Source organism: Spironucleus salmonicida, chromosome 1 (genome assembly GCF_000497125.1).
Source record: "Spironucleus salmonicida strain ATCC 50377 chromosome 1, whole genome shotgun sequence".
Taxonomy (NCBI): domain Eukaryota; phylum Fornicata; order Diplomonadida; family Hexamitidae; genus Spironucleus; species Spironucleus salmonicida.
The window spans coordinates 1,737,297-1,757,649 of record NC_090596.1 but is presented as its reverse complement, the minus strand read 5'-3'; the positions used below and the strand labels follow the sequence as shown (position 1 = coordinate 1,757,649).

The 20,353-nt window shown below is 29.7% G+C and overlaps 16 protein-coding genes across 16 annotated transcripts; 9 read left to right on the top strand and 7 right to left on the bottom strand. All coding sequences in view use genetic code 6, as the record gives it.

The window, feature by feature from the left end:
- Nucleotides 1-45: 45 nt before the first annotated feature.
- On the top strand, nt 46-1,146 carry SS50377_21220 (Asparagine synthase; the record flags this gene model as incomplete). Its single annotated transcript, XM_067905157.1, has 1 exon — nt 46-1,146. One exon carries the CDS (start codon nt 46-48, stop codon nt 1,144-1,146), a length of 1,101 nt encoding a protein of 366 aa, XP_067768639.1.
- Nucleotides 1,147-1,199: 53 nt separating this feature from the next.
- On the top strand, nt 1,200-1,892 carry SS50377_21219 (TatD family deoxyribonuclease; the record flags this gene model as incomplete). The annotated part of the gene is made up of 1 exon (XM_067905156.1): nt 1,200-1,892. One exon carries the CDS (start codon nt 1,200-1,202, stop codon nt 1,890-1,892), a length of 693 nt encoding a protein of 230 aa, XP_067768638.1.
- Nucleotides 1,893-1,931: 39 nt separating this feature from the next.
- Nucleotides 1,932-3,548, top strand: SS50377_21218 (Elongation factor Tu GTP binding domain-containing protein; the record flags this gene model as incomplete). The annotated part of the gene is made up of 1 exon (XM_067905155.1): nt 1,932-3,548. One exon carries the CDS (start codon nt 1,932-1,934, stop codon nt 3,546-3,548), a length of 1,617 nt encoding a protein of 538 aa, XP_067768637.1.
- Nucleotides 3,549-3,600: 52 nt separating this feature from the next.
- SS50377_21217 (uncharacterized protein) lies at nt 3,601-6,570 on the top strand (the record flags this gene model as incomplete). The annotated part of the gene is made up of 1 exon (XM_067905154.1): nt 3,601-6,570. One exon carries the CDS (start codon nt 3,601-3,603, stop codon nt 6,568-6,570), a length of 2,970 nt encoding a protein of 989 aa, XP_067768636.1.
- A 54-nt stretch (nt 6,571-6,624) lies between these two features.
- Nucleotides 6,625-7,020, top strand: SS50377_21216 (uncharacterized protein; the record flags this gene model as incomplete). The annotated part of the gene is made up of 1 exon (XM_067905153.1): nt 6,625-7,020. One exon carries the CDS (start codon nt 6,625-6,627, stop codon nt 7,018-7,020), a length of 396 nt encoding a protein of 131 aa, XP_067768635.1.
- A 17-nt stretch (nt 7,021-7,037) lies between these two features.
- On the bottom strand, nt 7,038-7,271 carry SS50377_21215 (uncharacterized protein; the record flags this gene model as incomplete). Its single annotated transcript, XM_067905152.1, has 1 exon — nt 7,038-7,271. The coding sequence occupies one exon, from the start codon at nt 7,269-7,271 to the stop codon at nt 7,038-7,040; it is 234 nt and encodes a 77-aa protein (XP_067768634.1).
- Nucleotides 7,272-7,374: 103 nt separating this feature from the next.
- SS50377_21214 (uncharacterized protein) lies at nt 7,375-8,556 on the bottom strand (the record flags this gene model as incomplete). The annotated part of the gene is made up of 1 exon (XM_067905151.1): nt 7,375-8,556. The coding sequence occupies one exon, from the start codon at nt 8,554-8,556 to the stop codon at nt 7,375-7,377; it is 1,182 nt and encodes a 393-aa protein (XP_067768633.1).
- Nucleotides 8,557-8,600: 44 nt separating this feature from the next.
- On the bottom strand, nt 8,601-10,268 carry SS50377_21213 (Transmembrane domain-containing protein; the record flags this gene model as incomplete). The annotated part of the gene is made up of 1 exon (XM_067905150.1): nt 8,601-10,268. The coding sequence occupies one exon, from the start codon at nt 10,266-10,268 to the stop codon at nt 8,601-8,603; it is 1,668 nt and encodes a 555-aa protein (XP_067768632.1).
- Nucleotides 10,269-10,321: 53 nt separating this feature from the next.
- On the top strand, nt 10,322-10,870 carry SS50377_21212 (Rab-like protein 5; the record flags this gene model as incomplete). Its single annotated transcript, XM_067905149.1, has 1 exon — nt 10,322-10,870. One exon carries the CDS (start codon nt 10,322-10,324, stop codon nt 10,868-10,870), a length of 549 nt encoding a protein of 182 aa, XP_067768631.1.
- Nucleotides 10,871-11,110: 240 nt separating this feature from the next.
- SS50377_21211 (HEC/Ndc80p domain-containing protein) lies at nt 11,111-12,883 on the top strand (the record flags this gene model as incomplete). The annotated part of the gene is made up of 1 exon (XM_067905148.1): nt 11,111-12,883. The coding sequence occupies one exon, from the start codon at nt 11,111-11,113 to the stop codon at nt 12,881-12,883; it is 1,773 nt and encodes a 590-aa protein (XP_067768630.1).
- SS50377_21210 (uncharacterized protein) lies at nt 12,884-13,399 on the bottom strand (the record flags this gene model as incomplete). The annotated part of the gene is made up of 1 exon (XM_067905147.1): nt 12,884-13,399. The coding sequence occupies one exon, from the start codon at nt 13,397-13,399 to the stop codon at nt 12,884-12,886; it is 516 nt and encodes a 171-aa protein (XP_067768629.1).
- A 105-nt stretch (nt 13,400-13,504) lies between these two features.
- Nucleotides 13,505-14,407, top strand: SS50377_21209 (Aldose reductase; the record flags this gene model as incomplete). The annotated part of the gene is made up of 1 exon (XM_067905146.1): nt 13,505-14,407. One exon carries the CDS (start codon nt 13,505-13,507, stop codon nt 14,405-14,407), a length of 903 nt encoding a protein of 300 aa, XP_067768628.1.
- Nucleotides 14,408-15,298: 891 nt separating this feature from the next.
- SS50377_21208 (uncharacterized protein) lies at nt 15,299-15,991 on the bottom strand (the record flags this gene model as incomplete). Its single annotated transcript, XM_067905145.1, has 1 exon — nt 15,299-15,991. One exon carries the CDS (start codon nt 15,989-15,991, stop codon nt 15,299-15,301), a length of 693 nt encoding a protein of 230 aa, XP_067768627.1.
- Nucleotides 15,992-16,115: 124 nt separating this feature from the next.
- SS50377_21207 (uncharacterized protein) lies at nt 16,116-16,583 on the bottom strand (the record flags this gene model as incomplete). The annotated part of the gene is made up of 1 exon (XM_067905144.1): nt 16,116-16,583. The coding sequence occupies one exon, from the start codon at nt 16,581-16,583 to the stop codon at nt 16,116-16,118; it is 468 nt and encodes a 155-aa protein (XP_067768626.1).
- Nucleotides 16,584-16,628: 45 nt separating this feature from the next.
- On the bottom strand, nt 16,629-18,374 carry SS50377_21206 (uncharacterized protein; the record flags this gene model as incomplete). Its single annotated transcript, XM_067905143.1, has 1 exon — nt 16,629-18,374. The coding sequence occupies one exon, from the start codon at nt 18,372-18,374 to the stop codon at nt 16,629-16,631; it is 1,746 nt and encodes a 581-aa protein (XP_067768625.1).
- Nucleotides 18,375-18,494: 120 nt separating this feature from the next.
- On the top strand, nt 18,495-20,351 carry SS50377_21205 (uncharacterized protein; the record flags this gene model as incomplete). The annotated part of the gene is made up of 1 exon (XM_067905142.1): nt 18,495-20,351. One exon carries the CDS (start codon nt 18,495-18,497, stop codon nt 20,349-20,351), a length of 1,857 nt encoding a protein of 618 aa, XP_067768624.1.
- Nucleotides 20,352-20,353: the final 2 nt, after the last annotated feature.

Here is a 20,353-nt window from a genome sequence, read left to right as displayed (position 1 = left end):
GAAAATATAAATTGTAAAGAATATATATAATAGTGTAGGAAGAAAATGTTGGAATTTATTGTTCATGGAAATTTGATAATTGAATAGATGTTATTTAATATTTAAGACGATCAACCTAGCACTAAGTATTGGTATTCTTAGGTTGAATAAGATATGCCTGAATTTAATGACGAAACTACAGATTCATAGATAATGAATTCCTTGATTAATTATCTATCCTTTGTTTTGATTGTTATCAAAAAATAATAGATTTCTATATTTTAAGACTAACATGGTTCTATACCTGTTTTATTCTCTTAGGACTGTATATCTATTTAGTAATTTTATACTGGATAATTTTATTTAATTCCTGGACTTAACATTATTGATGTAGTTAATGAAAAATTTATCTTAAATCTCTCAAAAAGATACAATTTGATGTAAATTTCCAATTATTCTTTGCTAGAATCTTTAGAAAATAATATTGCAGAAATAGTATCCCGTTTTGACAAAATAACGCTATTATTTTCAGGTGGTATTGATTCAGCTATCCTTTACACTCTATTTAAAAAGGAAGTAATTAACAAAAATAAATAATTGATGTGTATTACTTTAGAATGTTAGGATATAATGTCTGAAGATTCATAGATTGTGAAATAGTTTATAAAGGATTAAATTAATCCCAATATTTAATTCTAATTCTTAGTTTTATAGAAATAAAATTATATAGAACAAACGAAATCAATCTAAAGTTTAATATATCCCCTTGATTTTAATATAATGAATATGAATTTATCATTAGTATTTCATTTTTTATCATAAAATCAGACCATAGTTATATCTGGCCTTGGTCCAGACGAGTATTTATCCGGTTATAAAAAGAAATAATCGAGAGAATCGTTAGTGGAAAAATTATACTTAAGAAATTGTGGACGAGATTTTCGAGTCGTTAATTAAAATAATTCTAAGCTTATATGCCCATATTTAAGTCAAAGTATTACATAGATATTTTTAGCCTCCCTTGAGGAGGATAAAAAAATTTTGCGTGATTTAGGAAAGTAACTGGGTCTCCCAGATTATATTACCTAGAGAAATAAACGCGCTGCCTAGTTTGGGTCTGGAATAAGTAAATTTGTGAAAGGGGAAGGGTACGATATGCTACAATGATATATATTTGTATTAATCTTTATTTAATATATATATAACAATCAGTTAATAAAATGCTAGATACACATGTTCATTAAGTTGCATTAAAAGAATTCGACAAACGGGTAGCATTGATGATAAATTCAGTTCAATAAAATGATATTTAAAATATATAATAGCACTTGCATTCTGATAATACTTATATTGGGATTGGACATCATCCGATTAATGCTCATTCCTTCTAATAAATATCTTTATTAGAGCTGGATATCATTTAATAGACATAAACGTTTATAGGAGAAATTGGCTTAGATTTACGATCACATATTTTATTAAAAAATCCTATCGAAAAGTAAAAGTAAGTATTTTTTGAATATTGTAGGTTAGGATTTTAATTTAAAAAGCTCATATCTATTCACTTAATAAATAGATCCCCTGGTTGTTTAGAATATATACTGGATGTGTTTAAATAACTCGAATTTTAATATGGCGGGACATTTGTTATTTTTCATGCTTTTTAGTGTTCGTATGAATAGTTTATGCGTTTTACTAGAGAATGTATGTCTTGTAGATTCTTTGCAGGTGTTGGATATCTAAATTGTGACAATAAAAAGCTTCTAAAACTAGATAAATATCTTGTTTTAGAAACAGATATGTTCGAAGATTCTTAAAACTGGGATTCATTATGGAATTAAGTGTTGCCTTTTTACTCAGATAAAATATAACTAAATGAAAGATAAATAATTTCTTTTTTAAACTAAGAGTGATTATTATACATATACGAATAACTTATCATATTAATTGAAATGGATTACTACGACGACCAATCAGAAGAGGAATTTGACTATATTAAATAAGCACAGATTAAAAAAATTAAAGATTAATAATAAAAGCTGAAGGCAAAGTAATAGAAGGATAAATAGCTTCAGCAAATCCAATAATATCCATCAGAATCTATCTCACCAGTACCTGTAGAATCATGTATATCATAACAGCCAAATGCTTTGTAATTTTCCTCATCAGCTTCATAAAAACATTTATAAGATCTGCTAAATCAGTATGCTGAGAAAACAGACCTAATCACTCCTAAAAAACACCTATAGCTAAATCTTATCCCCAACATCATAACAGTAGGGAACGTAGATGCCGGAAAATCGACCATTTTCGGCCATCTTTGTCAGCTTTTGGAACAGGATGAAAAGAAGCTCAAAGAGCTTACAACGATTTCCGAGCAACTAAAAAAACCTTCTTTTGCCTACGCCTATTTTCTGGACACTAATGCCGAGGAACGCGAACGTGGTGTTACTATGGCTGTAAACTCATACTATCTTGATATCGAAGACCAGTTCTATCTCATGTAGGACTGTCCAGGTCACCTAGATTTTGCAGATTCGATTCTCACACAGGTACTGAAGCCAGACTGCGGAGTTTTGGTAGTTGAGGCAGCTAATTTTGAGCGCCTGAAAGACAATATTTTGCAGCATCTGTACTTTTTGGTATTGTTTGCGGTGCGCAAAATTATAATTTTAGTCAACAAATTAGACAAAGTAGAGTACTCTAAAGTAGTATTTGACGATATATGTGGCAAGACAATCTAGCTCTTTAACACCATTCAGCTGAAGTCGAAAATCGTTCTAGAATGTGTACCAGTCGCAGGTCTCAGCGAAAATGACTCAAATTTAGTTAGCTATACCGAAAAATTAAGTTTTGCACAGTCAACCGTTAAACAGTCGCTTCTATGCGTTAAGAAAGAGACTGTCAAATTGAAGCAAAACCATCCAATTGCTGTGATCTTGGATTGTTACGTTGAAAATGGCAGTATCAATGTCACTTTATTTCTTGACTAAGGCATTCTTCAAATTGATGATGTCGTCTTTGTCTGCCCAAGTTAGATCCTGTTTAAAGTAGTGTAAATAACAACTTTTGCTGACGTGCAGTCGCTTATTTGTAACTAGCAAGCAAAAATAGTATTATAACCGTTTTTGAAGCAAGTTGATAAGCTCCGTGTTGCGATAGATCCAAATTAAGCATTTTAAGCAATCCACAAGGGTGATTCTTTGGAACTTGCAGGTGCATTTATGACCAAATAGACAAAATCAAAAATAACGAAAACAATCAGGATTTAACTTCTGGTTGTAAAGAATCAAAATTTGTGCATTGGTGATGATGTCGAGGTTTTTATTGGAATTCAGCGGCGTGAAGCAAAAGTAATGAAAATAGATGCTATTTGGTAAAAGGGATAGTTTTTAACCACAAACGATTGTATTTTAAATGAAAACTAGTTAGCAAGCATAGTGTTAAAAGTAGATAAAGAAATTGTTTGTATAAAGTTTGAATAGAGTAAAATCTTCGGACGAGTTGTTGTGAGAAAGGAAAACACTATGTGTGGATTTGGATACGTAGTAGGAATAAAAGAAAAGTGAAATTAATAATGTTATTATATGATTTATGATTTAAAATTATCAGATCTATTTAATGATAGGAAAAGAGAAAATATTCACTTACCGATGTGCAAGACTTAACTCTTATGTTTAAACATATTTAGGATCAAAATAAATAAAATACCTCGTTGGTATTGAATCCATACTGAACTATTTATTTGACTCTACTTCGCCTCCTGATGTAATTGTTGTAGTTACAGGAAATTAATTTTACTGGCTAACCAAGTAACATACTGCAATTAAGCAGTTACTAGATAATATCTAGAAATTATCGAATCATAGTATTTTTACATCTTCTACAGCTTTAACAGCTGGAGACTCCATTTAGACTAATTGCGGTTTCCAAATGGACGAAAAAATGTATATGGACTTTTTAACTAGTAATATCGCTCCTAGTTGTATTTAGTTTGAAAATTAAAATATGTCAGAATTAGAGTCTTTTTTTAAGCAAGTATCTATCGAATAAAATTCTTCAATTGCTGCTGATTGCGATAAATTAGAAGTACAGAATATAAAAATAAACAATGTATCGAAAAGTCTTTATTAACTCGTTTTTGCTCATATTGATTGTGGAAAAATTAATGAATTGGTTTAGTCTGCAGGTCAATTAAAGAGTGTGTTAAGTGATGTGTAATAAGCAATATCCGAATAAAATTAAGATAAAATTAATAAAAGTTATAAAATACTAGATCAGAAAGATTTGCCATCTGAGAGTTCAGTTACAATGAAAGAAATCATTAAAATTAATAGAGACAAAAAATAAGATAAACTGCCTGGGAGAGTATACGATATTTACTTAAAACATCCAGTACATCCAATTATTAATCGATCGCCTTATATTGTAGAGGATGTTGGTGCTAAACCAGTGGAAGGTTTAATTTTTGCTGGAGCTATATCTTAACTTATCAATGATTAAGGCTTTGTATTAATTTCTCAGTAATTAAATAAGATTGAGACTATAGAGGAAGATGTTATGCCTTCTTTGAAAAAATTTATTATGTAAAATTTAATTAAATCATTACCTAAGCATTTTCATTAAACTGTATAAACTACTGTAAATACATTAAAATTATTAATATAAAATGTATAGACAGATGGTTCAGAATAAATATTCAATCGTTGTATATCAAATGTGTCAATTAGCCTATAAGTAAGGCATGTTACTGATTTAGGAGCTGATATAATTACTTTAATTTATGGAAAATCTTTTATATCAACACCTTAAAAATTTGTATTATTAAGCGACTTTGAAACCTATGATTTCTTTAATGTGTTTGGAGCCAAAGTTCAAAATCGAGCTAGCTTAAGTTTTACAAAAGCTATTAATAAGTTAAAAATGGAGAATCTGACTCAGAAGATAGTAACTATTAAATTCGGTATATTACAGCAAGAAACAAACCAACTTTATATAAGTAACAATTCTACTTAGGCTATTATATAACTAAACTAATTTACTCTTTAAATATTTGTAGAGCATTTGCATGAAATATTTTTAAATATTAAACCTAAATAAGATTCAAAAGCATATACTTAATATGTTTAAATGGCGGCTAAAATTGAAAATTAAGACTAATAATTTGAATATTAAATAGTTGGAAAGAAGTTACTTTTATTAACTAGTAATGTTTAATGTTTTTAGCGTTATTTTGGCAATTTTTTATTAGGAACTATTATCTAACTCAATTAAGGAGAAATTTTCAAATATGTCATTGAGTTATAAACGGAATCTTTATAAATTTGGAACGAGATTATTAAATTCATGCATAGTAATACAGAAGTTGAATAAGCTGAATATGTGATAAATACTAACGAAGAAGTTAAAATTAAAGAAAATATTGGAAGCATTCAAGAGTCTATGTTTAACTCTGATATTGACTTCATTTTTAAGTAAGAGGCTTCATTGGACTATACTGATAAGCTTATTGAAAAGCAAATCAAAATACCTTATTAAAACTCTCAATGTAAGTTATTTATTATTCCATTCAACGCGCCGGATTTTCCCTACTTTTCACTGTTTAAAAATCTTTAACGATTTGTGAAGGAATTAGGATAACCATTTTCTTCTGTCTAAGTAAATAATGAGCAAGATTATTCTCAGTTAATAAAGCTAACGCAATCTTCTAAATCGTTAATTTGTGGTCTAATTTATTTACCTTATGTGTCTAAAATATTCAATTCCCGTTCCTTTGAGTAAATTTAGATATTTAGTCTTTAAATTAAACCATTATTATTATTAAATACTCTCTCATCATAAAAAATGTAGCAGTATACTTCTATAGGTTACTTTGGCTTGACCTAAAATCCAGTTTATTTTTCATAACCATAGAAATTTTTGTTTGATTTCAACATGTAAAAATTAGCATTGCAATAATTAGATAATTAGCTTTTCATTAGTAAGAATATTTTCTCTGAAGATTTTTATAGTGAACCTTAGATTTTATCTTTCCCTACGGGAATTGACCTTTAACCTGTAGAAATATTGGTTAAAAATGATAGGTTTACAATTAAAAACTGTAATCTCAAATCTGTAAGTGATTCGCTGAGAAAGAAAGCTTTTTGTATTGAATCCATGCGTAAGGTATAAAAAGAGATTAAGAATTGCTAGTAATAGCTATTTATCCCTTATCTTAGTGTTATGCTTTAAGTAGGAAATATTATGATTGATATATTTTAAGATTACTTTTGTGTAGATTTTGAAGAATAATTGGAAGAAGGATGCAGTAGTAAAATAAACACGCTTACATATGAAAATCATATGGTTAAAAAAACTCATTTAGAGCAAAGTATTATTGGACTAATGGGGTGCTTGTTTAGCGAATTTGGAGAAAATAAAGTTAATTCCGTTCCAACTTAAGCTGAGGTGTCCAAGTAATTTGATCATATACCATTACCTTATGGCTGGGTAAAAGATGGATAGACTTATGTTAGCTGGGGTGGTGAATTTAGTCCAGTTAGACCAGACTTAACAGAATTACTGGAGCAAGTTAAAATTGGAAATAAGTGATCGCGAATTATATATATAATAATTAAAATTTATTTACCACTTCGATATTTCAAAATGCTTTAAATTTTAGTAAACTTTATTTGGTGGATATTATCGTTTATTGGAGTGCACCATGATTTACCACCTGTTCCTGATGCGGAACCTTCTAATAAATCACATACTCCGTCCCCAAATTATTCGTAAAACTCACGTAAATCGGTTACTTTCTCACCTGTAAAGGATATTATTCCTAATTATGAGTTTTAGTCATCATCTATCCCTACATCTTCCACTCCAATAAAAATTCAGTCAGAAGTGGACAATATTATCTCATTAGAAACCTCCCCTGAAGTTAGACAACTCATGAACTCTCTTGAAGAGTTAAAGGATGAGGTTAACGATCTTAGGAAAGAAAATATTAGATTATAAAAGGAACATAGAAAGTTAATTAATGTTGAAAAAACGATGTGATATTGCTATTTATAATTTCACTCACTTTTATTATTTTTGCCTATGACGGTATGCCACCACTCTAGCAACTGTCTAATCTGTTCTTAAGATAAATTATAGATAACTTAGAGATACTTCTACTTGTCTTCTCCACTAAGCTACTAATGGGTCATATTAATAGTATGCTTTAGTCTGTAATTTATGCGAACATTTGCAATATTTGCAGCCTGTAAATGATTAATAACTATTAGCGCTTTCATAACAGCTGTCATTTATGATCTAGTCAGTGTCGTCATAAAAAATTAAAATAAATAACTTCTAAAACATATTTATATTTATTATAATATAATAACATATTTAAAATATTTAAAATAATCATTAACTAATAAGTTAAATTGTACCGCTTAATTCGCTAGCAATCACGCACTTTCCATTAACCAAGATCCCATGTGATTCATCCTTAGGTACAATCGCTGTAAAAACATATTATTGCGTTTTAGTTTACAACCGCACATTTTGGGCGTAAAAATTTGTTATTTTCAAAATTACACCAGATTCGTCTTCATGGAAACTGTTTGTCAGCACAAGAGCACATTTGATCTGCTTCTGACAATCTTGTATAATATAAATTTAAGGTACTCCACTGTCCAATTTGCTCACAATTCTGCACTCTAAACAGTAGGTATTTTGCCCTTTACACATGCCACCCATGTTCTAATTAACCTGCTAAATAAGCCCTAATTGTGCCATTCTGCTACCGATTCTACCACAAATTGCTGCTGTTAGTTTTTCTATTTAATTAGCAGCCTGTCCTGCAATGTCGAAATCAACATTTTCGGCGTAAGCTGCTCGTAATTGATCATAGGCCACCTAGAAATCCATCCTAAGCCGTGCTAAGCCTGCTAAGTTGAATCGAGCCTCTGGAAATGGGAGCTACTCTATCTCGCGAATCTATATTGCTTTACGTAGCGCGTATGCAGCTTTGGCTAGCTACAGGGAGCTCCCTCGCCCAATCAGTGACATGCCGTACTGGAACCATGAGTTTGGATTCCCAGAATCGAATTGACACGCTAGTTTTGCATATTTCAGTGCCTAGTCAATCAGATTCAGGCTCCTATATATAGATGCTGCGAGGAAATTTGCTTCGCAGGATTCTGGTTGCAGCTTGAGGGCTGAAACTACTAAAATTTCAGCCCTTCTGGGCTATTTAGCACTCAAAAATGCCTTTGCAGCCGCACAAAGCGTTGAAAATGAAGGTGTTTATGAGGACCGGATTGCTAGGGTAGCGAAACGAAGGGAAATATCAACAGGTTCAGGTAGCATGTTAAGTACATGTGTCAATATAGTGTAGAAGAACTGACGTTCTTGAGGAGACAGAATTAACTCCAAATCTGAGCGTGCTTGATCAACAAAATTATTAATTTTTTCCTGAAGTACTGAGTCCTTATTAGGAGGGAACTAATGGTCTAAAAAGTTTTAAAATTGTGGAAGTTTTACTGTTAGAGCTTATAACTAAGGATAGTGAGGGAGAAGTTCAGGTAGGTTCAAAGTATACATGAAAAATTAATATAAATAATACTAAAATTATATTATAATAATAGTCAATCAGATTTTAAGTCATAGTGGACAGACCTAAAAATTCCAGTCGAGATCACGATTAAAAGGAGAGTTATCGCGAGCACAACGTAATAATTCCAAGTTTATCCATATTTTACAGATAAAACGTCCAGCTTTGACCCTCTTTAAATAATAATGCTCTTTTCATCGATAAATGGATGAAAGCGAGCAACCTAAATACCACTTTTAGTCATAAATTCTTACTAATTTGTGAATTAGTTATAAGAGTTGGAATCAAAAGCAAAATATGAAATAAGTTTCTTCTTCGACAGATCAAATATATAGCAAGTTTCATTATTTGTAGCAATCACAATGAATTGATTATTTGTGATCCTTTAAATAGATAATATTTGAACATTTTTAATACGATATTACCATATTAATTTATTATTGATAAACATAAATACTTCTTCGTTTGTTGCTACAGTAACTGCAAAAAACATACTAGTATAATAATTTGCAAAATGAGTCTCTCTCAATTTATATTTGTTAACATCATGTCTAACAATTGTTATATTATGAATAAGTATTGATTATACTTCAGACATTTTATTACCAATTAAATTTTATACAAATAACTAGCCATCAAAAACTGCGTAAAGCAGCAATTAGTTATCTCTATTAGTTACTAGCATTACACTAGGTTTTAATAAGAATGATGTTAATTCTTAACCAGTTGTAATGTTCAATATATGAATAAGCTATTATGTCCTAAAAACATAATACTATTCTGTTAATTATATATAATATTCTATACCATGCTGTCTGTGAGGGTTTGTTTTTAGATACTCTTTTAATATAAGTAAATCATCAATTTACTGTTCATCATCAATTTCCAATGATATTCTTGCTGTTGAAACAAAAGACGAATCATTAGAAAATGATTCATTCTTAATGACACCACTATTAAGCCAATAAACAGAACCATCCTCAATTTTTAATGCAGCATTAAATAAATAAACATTTAACTATGCTGTCATACCATATACAGATACAAAAACATAATCCTAGTTCATAGCAACATAATAATTTATTAGCTGCACAACTTCGTGAACAGTAGTATCATCCTTTATTAGTTATGATAACTATTTATTAACCCAAATTGATTGCAAAGTGTGACTTAGTAAAAATACATCCAAAGTATCAGTAATTCCACAAGTACGTTTTTTGAAACTTTATGGTCCATAAGCTTTCTAGGTCTCTAATTCTTAACTGATAACTTTAACCTAGCCACTTGCTAACGTATCTGAAGTAAAAAATTATCCATATGATTTCCACAGCGATTCTTACCTTACTTTGCCTTTAGTGAATAATTTATCACTTTATATGTACGGATTTTTTTAATCTAAACCAAGTTTTTAATTATATAATAATTCCCGCTACAGCCCTACCAATGCATAAGCATCAATAGTACCATGTTAGTTTGAAGGAACAATTACTGATGGTATATTAAGAATTTAACCTCCTATATTTTAATCTACCATTGCTATAGATATAGGGGACTTTATATTCTTAAAACTCTCTTCTGTATAAAGTGATATATTTGAACCTATTTAAGTAATTTTTACATAATTAACAGTATCAAATACTAATGGTACCAAGACTATACATAACAAAATAACTATAAAATCAGACCTCTAAGCTTAAACCATTTTTAAGATTATTAATAATATACTAGAATAATTTTAATATTATTCAAATTTTAATGACTGTCCGCATTGGTTTTGTAGGTCCCTCGAACTGTGGCAAAACAGTAATAGCCGAATATTATGCAGAGCTAGTGACAGATCCTAATTTTGCTGATTATCATCCTACTTAAGGTTTAAGAATTATAGAAACGGAGCGCAAAGTAGCATTACATGAAGGTGATGAATAACGTACGATACCAGTATAAATCTGGGATATATCAGGCGATCCATAATATGAGCCATATTATAGTCGTTTATCGTTATAGTTAGATGGAGTTGTTATTATAGTTCCTGCAAATGAAGCTAGTCTTACCAGTACAGTTAAGAAATACTATTCTTTGGTAGTTGATGAAGAACGTGTTGGTAAACCTGGTTTTGTAATGGTTTTTTTCCACAAGCCTTTCCAACCTGCTTAAGAGGATGTATATGTTGAAGATAAAAATTTAGCTGCGATCCCTGTTCATAGAACCTCTATGGAAGTTGAACGTTAGTAAATCGATGAAGTTTTAGATCAATTGGTAGCAAGAATTGGTCAGAAAAACGAAAACGATGCTGATTATATTTGATTGTTTTATTATTATATATTAATTAATAATGAACAATATAATAGATGAATCATCTTCATCTTAGAACCATTATATATATAATGAAGGGTATTGTTATGCAGCAGATGATGATGATATAATGAACATGCAAACTTACTTATAAGAATTTTCACTAAATAAAAAGTCCGTCAAAAAATAATTAACTGAATGATTTAATAATTATTATATTATTAAATAATAAATATTTTGTAACAATTTTAAATGTAACGTAGATCAACTTAACTTAATTAGTCGAAAATCACATCAGGTCGATAAACACTATCTGGAAAACCTAATAAAGCTACAGATAATAGGCCACTAAGGGATTAAGCTTATATATAGTAGTGTGCAGAACGATTGCATTCATTTTTGTAAGATTGGAATTTTGAATGTCCTTCAGAAAAGCAGTTTTAACAAGGAATTTAACTTAAATAGATTATAAATATTACCAACTTTTTGATAGAAAAGCTAGGTGTGTAATTGCCTGAAATCTCGACTGATCTTAAAAATCCTTAAACTGTTTTTAATGGATTTTCAAATATTATGTCTGTTTTAGGATATCCAGACACTAATGCGTTTAAGTAAAACGAGTTAAACTCTTGCTCATAACCATAAACTTGGAGAAAATTTCTTTTATTTTTAACATGGTTGGTTGAATTAACAGATTATTCTTTATCAGTTAATTTAACAGGAGAAGGTGAATTTGCATCTGAAAAAATAGATGTATCTGTATTCATCAAAGAATTATGTCAATCAGAAGAGCCTACTTTACTGTTATAAGGACCAAGATACTTTGATTTCTTTTCGTAACTGTATTCTGGATTTTTGTCAAATCCTGATGAAGAAATACTGAAATCAAGTTTAGAGACTAATTTCAATCTTTGGGTCGAGAATGCAACTGATTCAGAACAAAAAATACAAGCATAAATTACTAAAATTGACACTGATATTAAAAGATTAAAAACATCTCTTGATACAGAAATTAAAACAGCTAAAGATGAACTATTAGATCTATAAGGTATTTGCGTAGAAAACTAATTAGATTTTACTAATGAAATAGATTTCTAGTAGTTAAATTCATTTGACTGCTTAATGGATATTAAGCGTACAAATTTATAAAAAATTGATGAAGTTTAAGTGGATATTAATGCAATGATATAAAATAAAGAAAGAGTTGAAATACCTTAACTTATGGAATAAATAGAATAAATCGAAACATAAATAACTAGTTTTACTAATAAGAATGTTTCATTGTAGAATGAACTATAAAGCCTCCAAGAAACAGTATCTAAATAAAATATCTCCATCCCAGATTATTAAAAATTAGAATTTGAGCACAGTACTCTTAAGGAATAAATTAATGAAGTACAAAGAGAGGTACATGAATTATCTTCGTAGTTATAAGAAAAATAATAAAAGTCTGCTAAAATTAGTAAGTCTATATAACAGAATTGTGCTAATATGGGCCTTAATCCACAAGTGTTAACCATTCAACTTCTTAAGTAAACCCTGGATGATGCAAGAAAGGAATATAGAGGATCTGAATAAAAAATATTTGACCTTAATAGTTAATTACAATCATAAGAGTTAGAAAAGGAAAATTTAGAAAGAGAACTAGGTCTTCTTTAAAAGAAAGGTGATGATAGCAGACGATAACTTTTAGTAATTAAATAAGAATTTGATACAAAGTAAGTGTAACAACAAGTAACAAATCAAAAATAAGATGAAAGATAAAGAAACATTAAAAATGAAATTAATTCGTTACTAGAAAAGAAAAGAGCTCTATAATATGAATTATCAGAAATTGAAGGCCAGAAGTAGTAGCTCACAGGACAGCTATAGCGGGAATCGTCAAAAGCCGAACAAGACCTGTAAAATATCAGTTAAATCATCGGGCAGTTAACACTTCAGGTTGTTGAAAGCAGAAATCACGCCAGAAAGAGTCTAGAACTTGTTAGGGATAAAATCGGCGATGCACTCCTACACTTCAAGTGATCATTATATTTTTTCCTCTAGTAAATTATCTGTTTCCTGCAAGCAGTTAAAAAGAAATCCAAATGCCATTTTTATATCCGTTTGAATTAGCTGGTCCTTTAAAATCTATAAATTATCTAGTAATGTAAGTGATGGTACCTACTGTAAAATCGCTAAATCTATCAACCGTTATCTGGACAAATAACTAGAATTTTGTTCTTCTTAAAGATATGGTATCAAGCCTGCTTGATGTGAAAACAAGAATAAAAGTCTGGTATTCAAAGTGACTGAAACCATGAGATCAATAATAATAAAAAACGACTAACAGTCGATGCTGTTTTTGTTATAGAGGTCGAAAAATTCAAAAAATTACTGAAGATACTCTTCTGAATAAGTAGTGAACTGTCTGCAAACTACTTGGAACCTTTAGCACGATAAATTTCCGTCTTACTAACAAATTTGGTCATAAAATGAAGCAAACATATTATATTAAACTGGAGAATGTAACGCTTGCCAGATAGTAGAAGAAGACTACATTTTTGAGAATTGCCTATCATAAAACATTCTTGTAAATAAATTCAAGTCAAGCATTTTGCGTACCAACAAACTGTATATATTTTGAATTATTATACAAACATAAAAATGAAGACTAGAATTGGTTTAGGTACATGGAGATCAGAGGATTAAGAAGCAGAGCAAGCGGTTTATAATGCAATTAAAATAGGTTATAGGTACTTTGATTGTGCGTATGAATATGGTAATGAATAAGGAATTGGTAAAGGCATTGCAACTGCTATTAAAAACGGCCTAGTATAAAGAAATGAATTATTTATTGCAACTAAATTGTGGTAAACGCATCATAAACCGGAATAAGTGCAAGAATAACTTTAACTATCATTAAAAAATTTGTAGTTAGAATATTTGGATTTATTCATTATCCATTGGCCTTTATAATTTATACCGGGTGAAGATCTTTATCCACGTATTGATAATTAAATATAAAAAGATTTAGGATATACCTTGCAAGATACTTGGAGAGCAATGGAATAACTAGTTGATAAAAAATTAATAAATTACATTGGCGTTTCAAATTATAATGTATAGCTGCTTTAGGATTTAATTTCTTACTCAAAGATTAAACCTCACTCAAATTAAATTGAAGTGCATCCTTATCTTTAATAGGAAAATTTAATAAAATATTGTATATAGCAAAACATTATTGTAACGGCTTATTCCCCAATTGGAGGAAAATATGATTATGGTGAACATAAAAATCTTACGGTTTAAGGTGATGATTAAATAATGGCTTTATCCCAAAAATATAATACCACTCCAGTAGATGTTATTATTTCCTGGCATTTATAAAAATATCTTAATAATTATATGGTTGTTCCTAAATCGAGTAATTTCTATAGGCTGTAATAGAACTTCTAACCCACTCTAAAACTTACTACTGAAGATATTTAGATCATCAATAAACTTGACAAGCATTCCAGACTAAACGATGCAGCGAAGGTTTTCTGGGATACTCCAGTTTTTGAGTGAATGATAAGTCTTTGATTCATGATATTTTTTTTTGACAATCCTGTATTTTCGAATAATACTGTATCAGAATAAATAGCTATAAAATTTAATTTAAAATTTAGCGAGATGACAAATTTACATTCAGAGTATTTAAATGTTTGTATAGGTAAAGTGTACACTATGGGTTTGGTATTAAATTATTATATAATTCTCTATTTTAGTAGTCTCTTAGAGAAGCATATATTGTATAAAACTAAATAATCTCCTTATAAAATAATATTTGAATAAATATGATACAAAGATAATATAATTAAATAAATATTACAAATGATCATTTAGTTATAATATTTCACTCATGAATTCAGGAGATATAAAATACATATATAATAAAAATATTTAATCAAATAAAATTCGTTCAAGTTGAGAATTTTGTTAAAAAGTATGATTAAGCTTGACACTAACTAGAATATTCATAAATAGGGGAGTGTTAATGACAATATTTTGTGTGTATTAGTTAGGATAAATATAGAAAACTAAAAGCTATTTTAAAATAAAAAGCGGTGAGTTAACAATAAAATTTATGTAAAATTTAATTATAAAACTATTCAATCTTATTGAAATAATTATCACATAGTAACAGTATAATATGTTATAAATCGTAAATTTATTATATCCGCTCATTTTTTCTTATTTACGACATATTCTCAACTAATATATTAACGCCTCAGGTTCCTACAACTTCTACCTATGATTTTCTTTTAGTATAAAATTTAATACATCTATTATTTATCATTATTAATTATGACTAGGGAATTGAAACATATAATTGTGATATATTTCGGCTTATTAGGGTCATAAAACTATGCTCTTAACCAAAAATTCTTAATTTTCACTAGCACTCAAGTAATTAATTCACTCCAGCAATTTCTTATCAGAATCCTCCATACTACTACCATTTTTAAGATTTACAGTATCCATGTACTTCTGAATTCGTGATATTTCGCTCCCCAATTTCGCTCCAAATCGGAGCTTCAGGAACTCGATCTGTGCACTCACGTCGTCACCGTTCGAGACGTGCAGATTGATGAGCGCCGCAATGACCTCAATTTCGCCGTCGCTTCCCCCGCGTGCGCACATCTTTTTAAGCAGATTTCCCTCCTTTTCAAACTCCCAGGCGGCTCCAAACTCGTTATTTGCGAGAAGCGGAACGACCACAAAATCTGCGAAAATTTTGCGGTGCGAGGCGCCAAATTTCCGGCAGGCGCTTTAGATCTTCTCCTCGAAGCTGCGGCGCAGAAATGCGCCGAAGAAGGAATAGAGCGCGAGGCAGCAACGGAATTGCGCGTCGGGCTGATCGAATTCGAGAAATTTGGCGTACTGCGCGAACAGCACGTCAAAAAGGTTTATGTACTGTTGTGGGTTCAGATTCGCCAGCGATACAATGTGTGTTATCGCGTCGCCGATCACAAGTTTGTGGTCATCTTCATTTTTAAGGTCAAGGAAGATGCTAAATTGCTACGGAGTGCGTAGTGACTCGATTATGAGTAGATTTGCTGCTTTTAAGTCGGAATTCAGAAGTTTTTTGAAGAGCGAGAACTGCGACATTGTAAATAAAATTTTGATAATTATATACTAATTAACAAATAAAAATAATGAATAGTTATGCTTAACTAAAAACTGAAAAATGCTATAAAATGGTAGATAACATATAAAAGCCATGTGAATGCTCTCACTCAGTTCGCTCTAAAATTATCTTTATCATATCGCTTAATTACTTGAAATGCGCGTTTTCTGAAGCTTTCAGATCGAGCAGGTCCCGGTGCAACGCATTCACATCCTGACGTACTTCACGTATTTACTATTTTAAAACTTCTATTTATTCTGAATTTGTGTTGTCTAAAACCTATTTTGTTAGACTTTCTTTGGCTAAAATCTTGTTGTCTTATACATTACTCACAGACGATTATAACTATGAGATTTTCATTTAATTAACTGGTTCATCATAAAAATTAGTATAGGGAATCTTTGCTTCTTACGCGAAACGATCAAAATATGAGGTTGGAATGTTCTGCTCTACAGGATATTGCATTACTAGTGGAGCTATATCTTATGATGTAGTCTATTTTACTGGAGAAAATGCTGGTTTGGGTTTCTTGCTGCCATATTTCGCTAGAATAGAGTTTATGTCTACACTCATTTTTGGAAGAATACATCAATTCATATATATTAATACCTAAAATATTCAGTCAATTTTTTGCTATTCTGCCCTAACTCTGAATCCTAAACTAATAACTAGAGACAGGAAAGTGACCATACCGGCCCGCTCCCAAAACTAACTGAGAGAAATTGTAATATCTTGAGGCTACAATGCATCTAAATAACCATTTCTTATAAAGAATAATGTTTGTTTCTTCAGAATTGGGTGTAGTTATAATGTAAAAACCTAAAACCTAGAAATTGCTATATTTTCATAATAACAGATATCTGATGAGTCCTGAAGATCTACTACTTCAGGTATGGTCCAATAAGCTTTCAGTCTTCCACTAATGGGATCCAGCAATTTTATTTTATTATTAATAGAAATAAGTATTATTTTTTGCTAAATAGTAATATTAAGAATGGAGATGTGAGTATTTTTAGATCCATAATTACTCTCATTTAACTAGGTTCTCCAATATATCTATCCTGTAACTTTATTGTTACAATATAATACACCATTAGGTGCTAAAAATAAAATATACTCAATTTCATTAAGATTAAATGTCATTGGTTATGAAATAGGATAAAGTGTTGGCTAGTAGTCTTCAATTTATTATGTTTTTTATTTATCAGTTATTTAGTTTTTAGTAGATAAAGTTTATTAGTATTATTTTGATATTTTTAGATCATCTAAGTTATTACCAATATATTATAATGAAATTAAATCAAAATAATCTTTCTTAGTTGTTTTCTCTATTAAACTTTAATCAGATAAGAAAATAATATTAATTCCTGGATAACCTTAAGATGATTGAATACTAAGTCCTGGAAAAGTAGCAAAATTAGCTAATATCTCACCAGTTGTGGAATTTAATATTTGAATGAAATGCTTTGATTTCCATGCCAATAAATTATCCTAAACAGAAATTAAATACGATTAACCATGTTTTGATAAATTTTGGTGTTTTAAAACTTATTCTAACAAAAAAAATTAGTTTTACGAAGAACCTCCGGCAAGTATTCTTATAAGAGAATCTTGTTTTGTGGATACTAATTACTAAATTGGTATTAATTATGTTTATTACCATTAAATTGTGCCATTAATATTTACATTTGCAGAAAATATTCCAATAAATGTATCATTATTTCCAGCAATAGTAACATATAGTGAGTTATTCTGTAAATGAATTTTTGAAGTATGAATCTTGTTAATAAAAGAATTTTCAGTAAAGCTTAATACTTCTTTCTATAAAATTTATGTGGAAAGTAATGTTTGCTACTCATTTTAAATAAATAATCCATATTCATCAGTTATTCCATAAACCATCAAATCATTTGATTCCATATAAACAATTTTTCCATAAACGTTTGAATGAACACTATTAATATTATATTTTTAACTAAATGATGATTCTTATGCTACTTTAGTTTCTGTAAATAATTATTATTATCCTAGGTAAATTGATTACTGTATGGGAGTACTATATCTTTATCCATACAATAATTCATTTTATAAGTAAACAAATTAAAGTCTATCGACCGATATTGAATTGTTGCCAGAATAATATCCAGGTAATAAAATCTCTGGTTAGAAGGTATTAGTTTTACTATCAAATTTGGAAAAGAAAGCAATATTTGATTTAACTTATTAATATTGGGTATCATTAAAAATTTACATATTAGAAGAGACCTAATTAATTCCATAGGAATTATACTTTATAAAAATTAATGGTGAAATGACTATAGAAATAAGGATTGAAATAAAATCAAATCTTGTTATTTTAATCATTCTAGTTGTCTACAAATTTTATATATTATATAAATATGTTAGTTAATTTTTGAATCTACTAAATATTATATATAATTACCATATTATTAAAATTTTCATTCCGCTCTTTTCATTTTAATAATGAGTGTAAAATTCAATCCTTAAAATGAAGACAAGCCCTATTTAGATAAAATGACAAAATCTAAGCACGGAGAAGAGAAGAAAGAGCTTCTAGAGAAATTGTCTCCTATAACTGCTGCTAAGATAAGAAATACAGATGAGGGATAAGAACGCTTATTGGAATATTTAATGGTTGAAGAAAAAGATATTTAAATTCCAGTAATTCCATAACTCCCAAAAATTGTTATTAGTGTTAAGCCTATTAAGTTTGAAGAGGAACCAGAGACGGAAGATTCTGAGTAAACTGAATCTTCCTCATCTACTACATAGTAGGAGAGCACTTCACATGAAGCAATTATTGATCCTTCTATGAAAAATCCTTCATATCATTCTGTAAAGGAACCTACCTCAATCGCTGAATCATCTATACACGACCCTTCTTTACATTCTATTAAAAACCCTTCAATCCACGAAATATCACATCATTCTATTAGAGAACCATCAATTAAAGAAATTTCTATTAAGGATCCTTCCGTGAGAGAGATGTCACATCATTCTCGCAGATCATTCTCGCCTAGTTAATCCTCAGAATCTGAAATAATATAGCAAGTTAAACTGCCTCAGTCAGAGCATTCTATTTAAATTAAGAAATAGATTTCATAAACTGATGACTTACATGATTAAGAAAGTACTATGGCAGAAAGAGTTAAAAAGTATTTTGTTGAACTTACAGATTGGTCGGAATATATCAGATTTAAAGAATCAAAGACATGTAAATAAAAATGTTTTAAATTTTGTGTAATATTTCTTTTGTTGTTAATACTGTCCATTTTGCTGTTTATGGTATGGATGATGCTATAGTGTTGTTTTGGTATTGGTATTATGGGAATAGCCGCTTTAACAGGACAAGGGTCCGGAATATAATAAGGAGATTCTGCTTAAAGTAAAAAATTCGGTAAATAGTTACAAGATTTACAGACACAACTTAATGAATATAAGACTAGCCTATTAAACCATAATATTTCTATATCTAATATTACCAAGCAGCTTGCATAACCCATTAAAAATATCAATATCTCTAAAGATTTTGTTATTATTTAATAAAAATTATAAAACCTAGAAGCTTAAATCGAATAGCACAAATCACTTAATCTTACTAATCTCCCTAAAGACTAGGTTATTGACCATATGTAGAATCTAGGTGATTTTAAGGAAGATTTCCAGAATCTTTAAAAGAATTTAGACTCACTTACTAAAAATTAAGATATGAATAAGGACAAGATTTTAAAGTTAGAATAATATTTCAATTCAATCCAAGTATTCCTAACCAAAGCAGAAAAGTAGTTTGAAAATATGAATGTTAATACAGTTTCGTTAGTTGATCAAATAGCTGATAACTTTACTCTACTTAATGCTGATCCCAGAGACGTAACTAGAATTTAGAAATCAATTGGTAAGGCTCTATAGAGAAATAAAAAGCATGTTATGTTTATGCGAAACTATCACCCTGGAAATTGCTACCCTACAGTCAATTAAGCTTTCTTCGAAGTCTCATTGAAGTTCCCTGCGATGCCAAGGTATTTTGTTGTTGGACATCCTTATTCTAAGACTCTTCAGAATGGTAGAACCTCTGTACCTTAGTAAATTAATATTATTTTGAAAAAGCGGACTGAGACAGCAGATGAAAAACTAGTTCTAAAACCTATTACTTTTGATGTTGAAGGCCCTAAAGAATAAGTTTTCGATCTATATGAATTTGGACTTAGTGAAAATGACGTTATTCTAGGATTTAGAGTAAATTATAATAGCTAGTTCTAAACTATGTGTGCTTATTTCATGGGTATGTATGGCCGATATGAATAACTTGAAAGGAAATGATA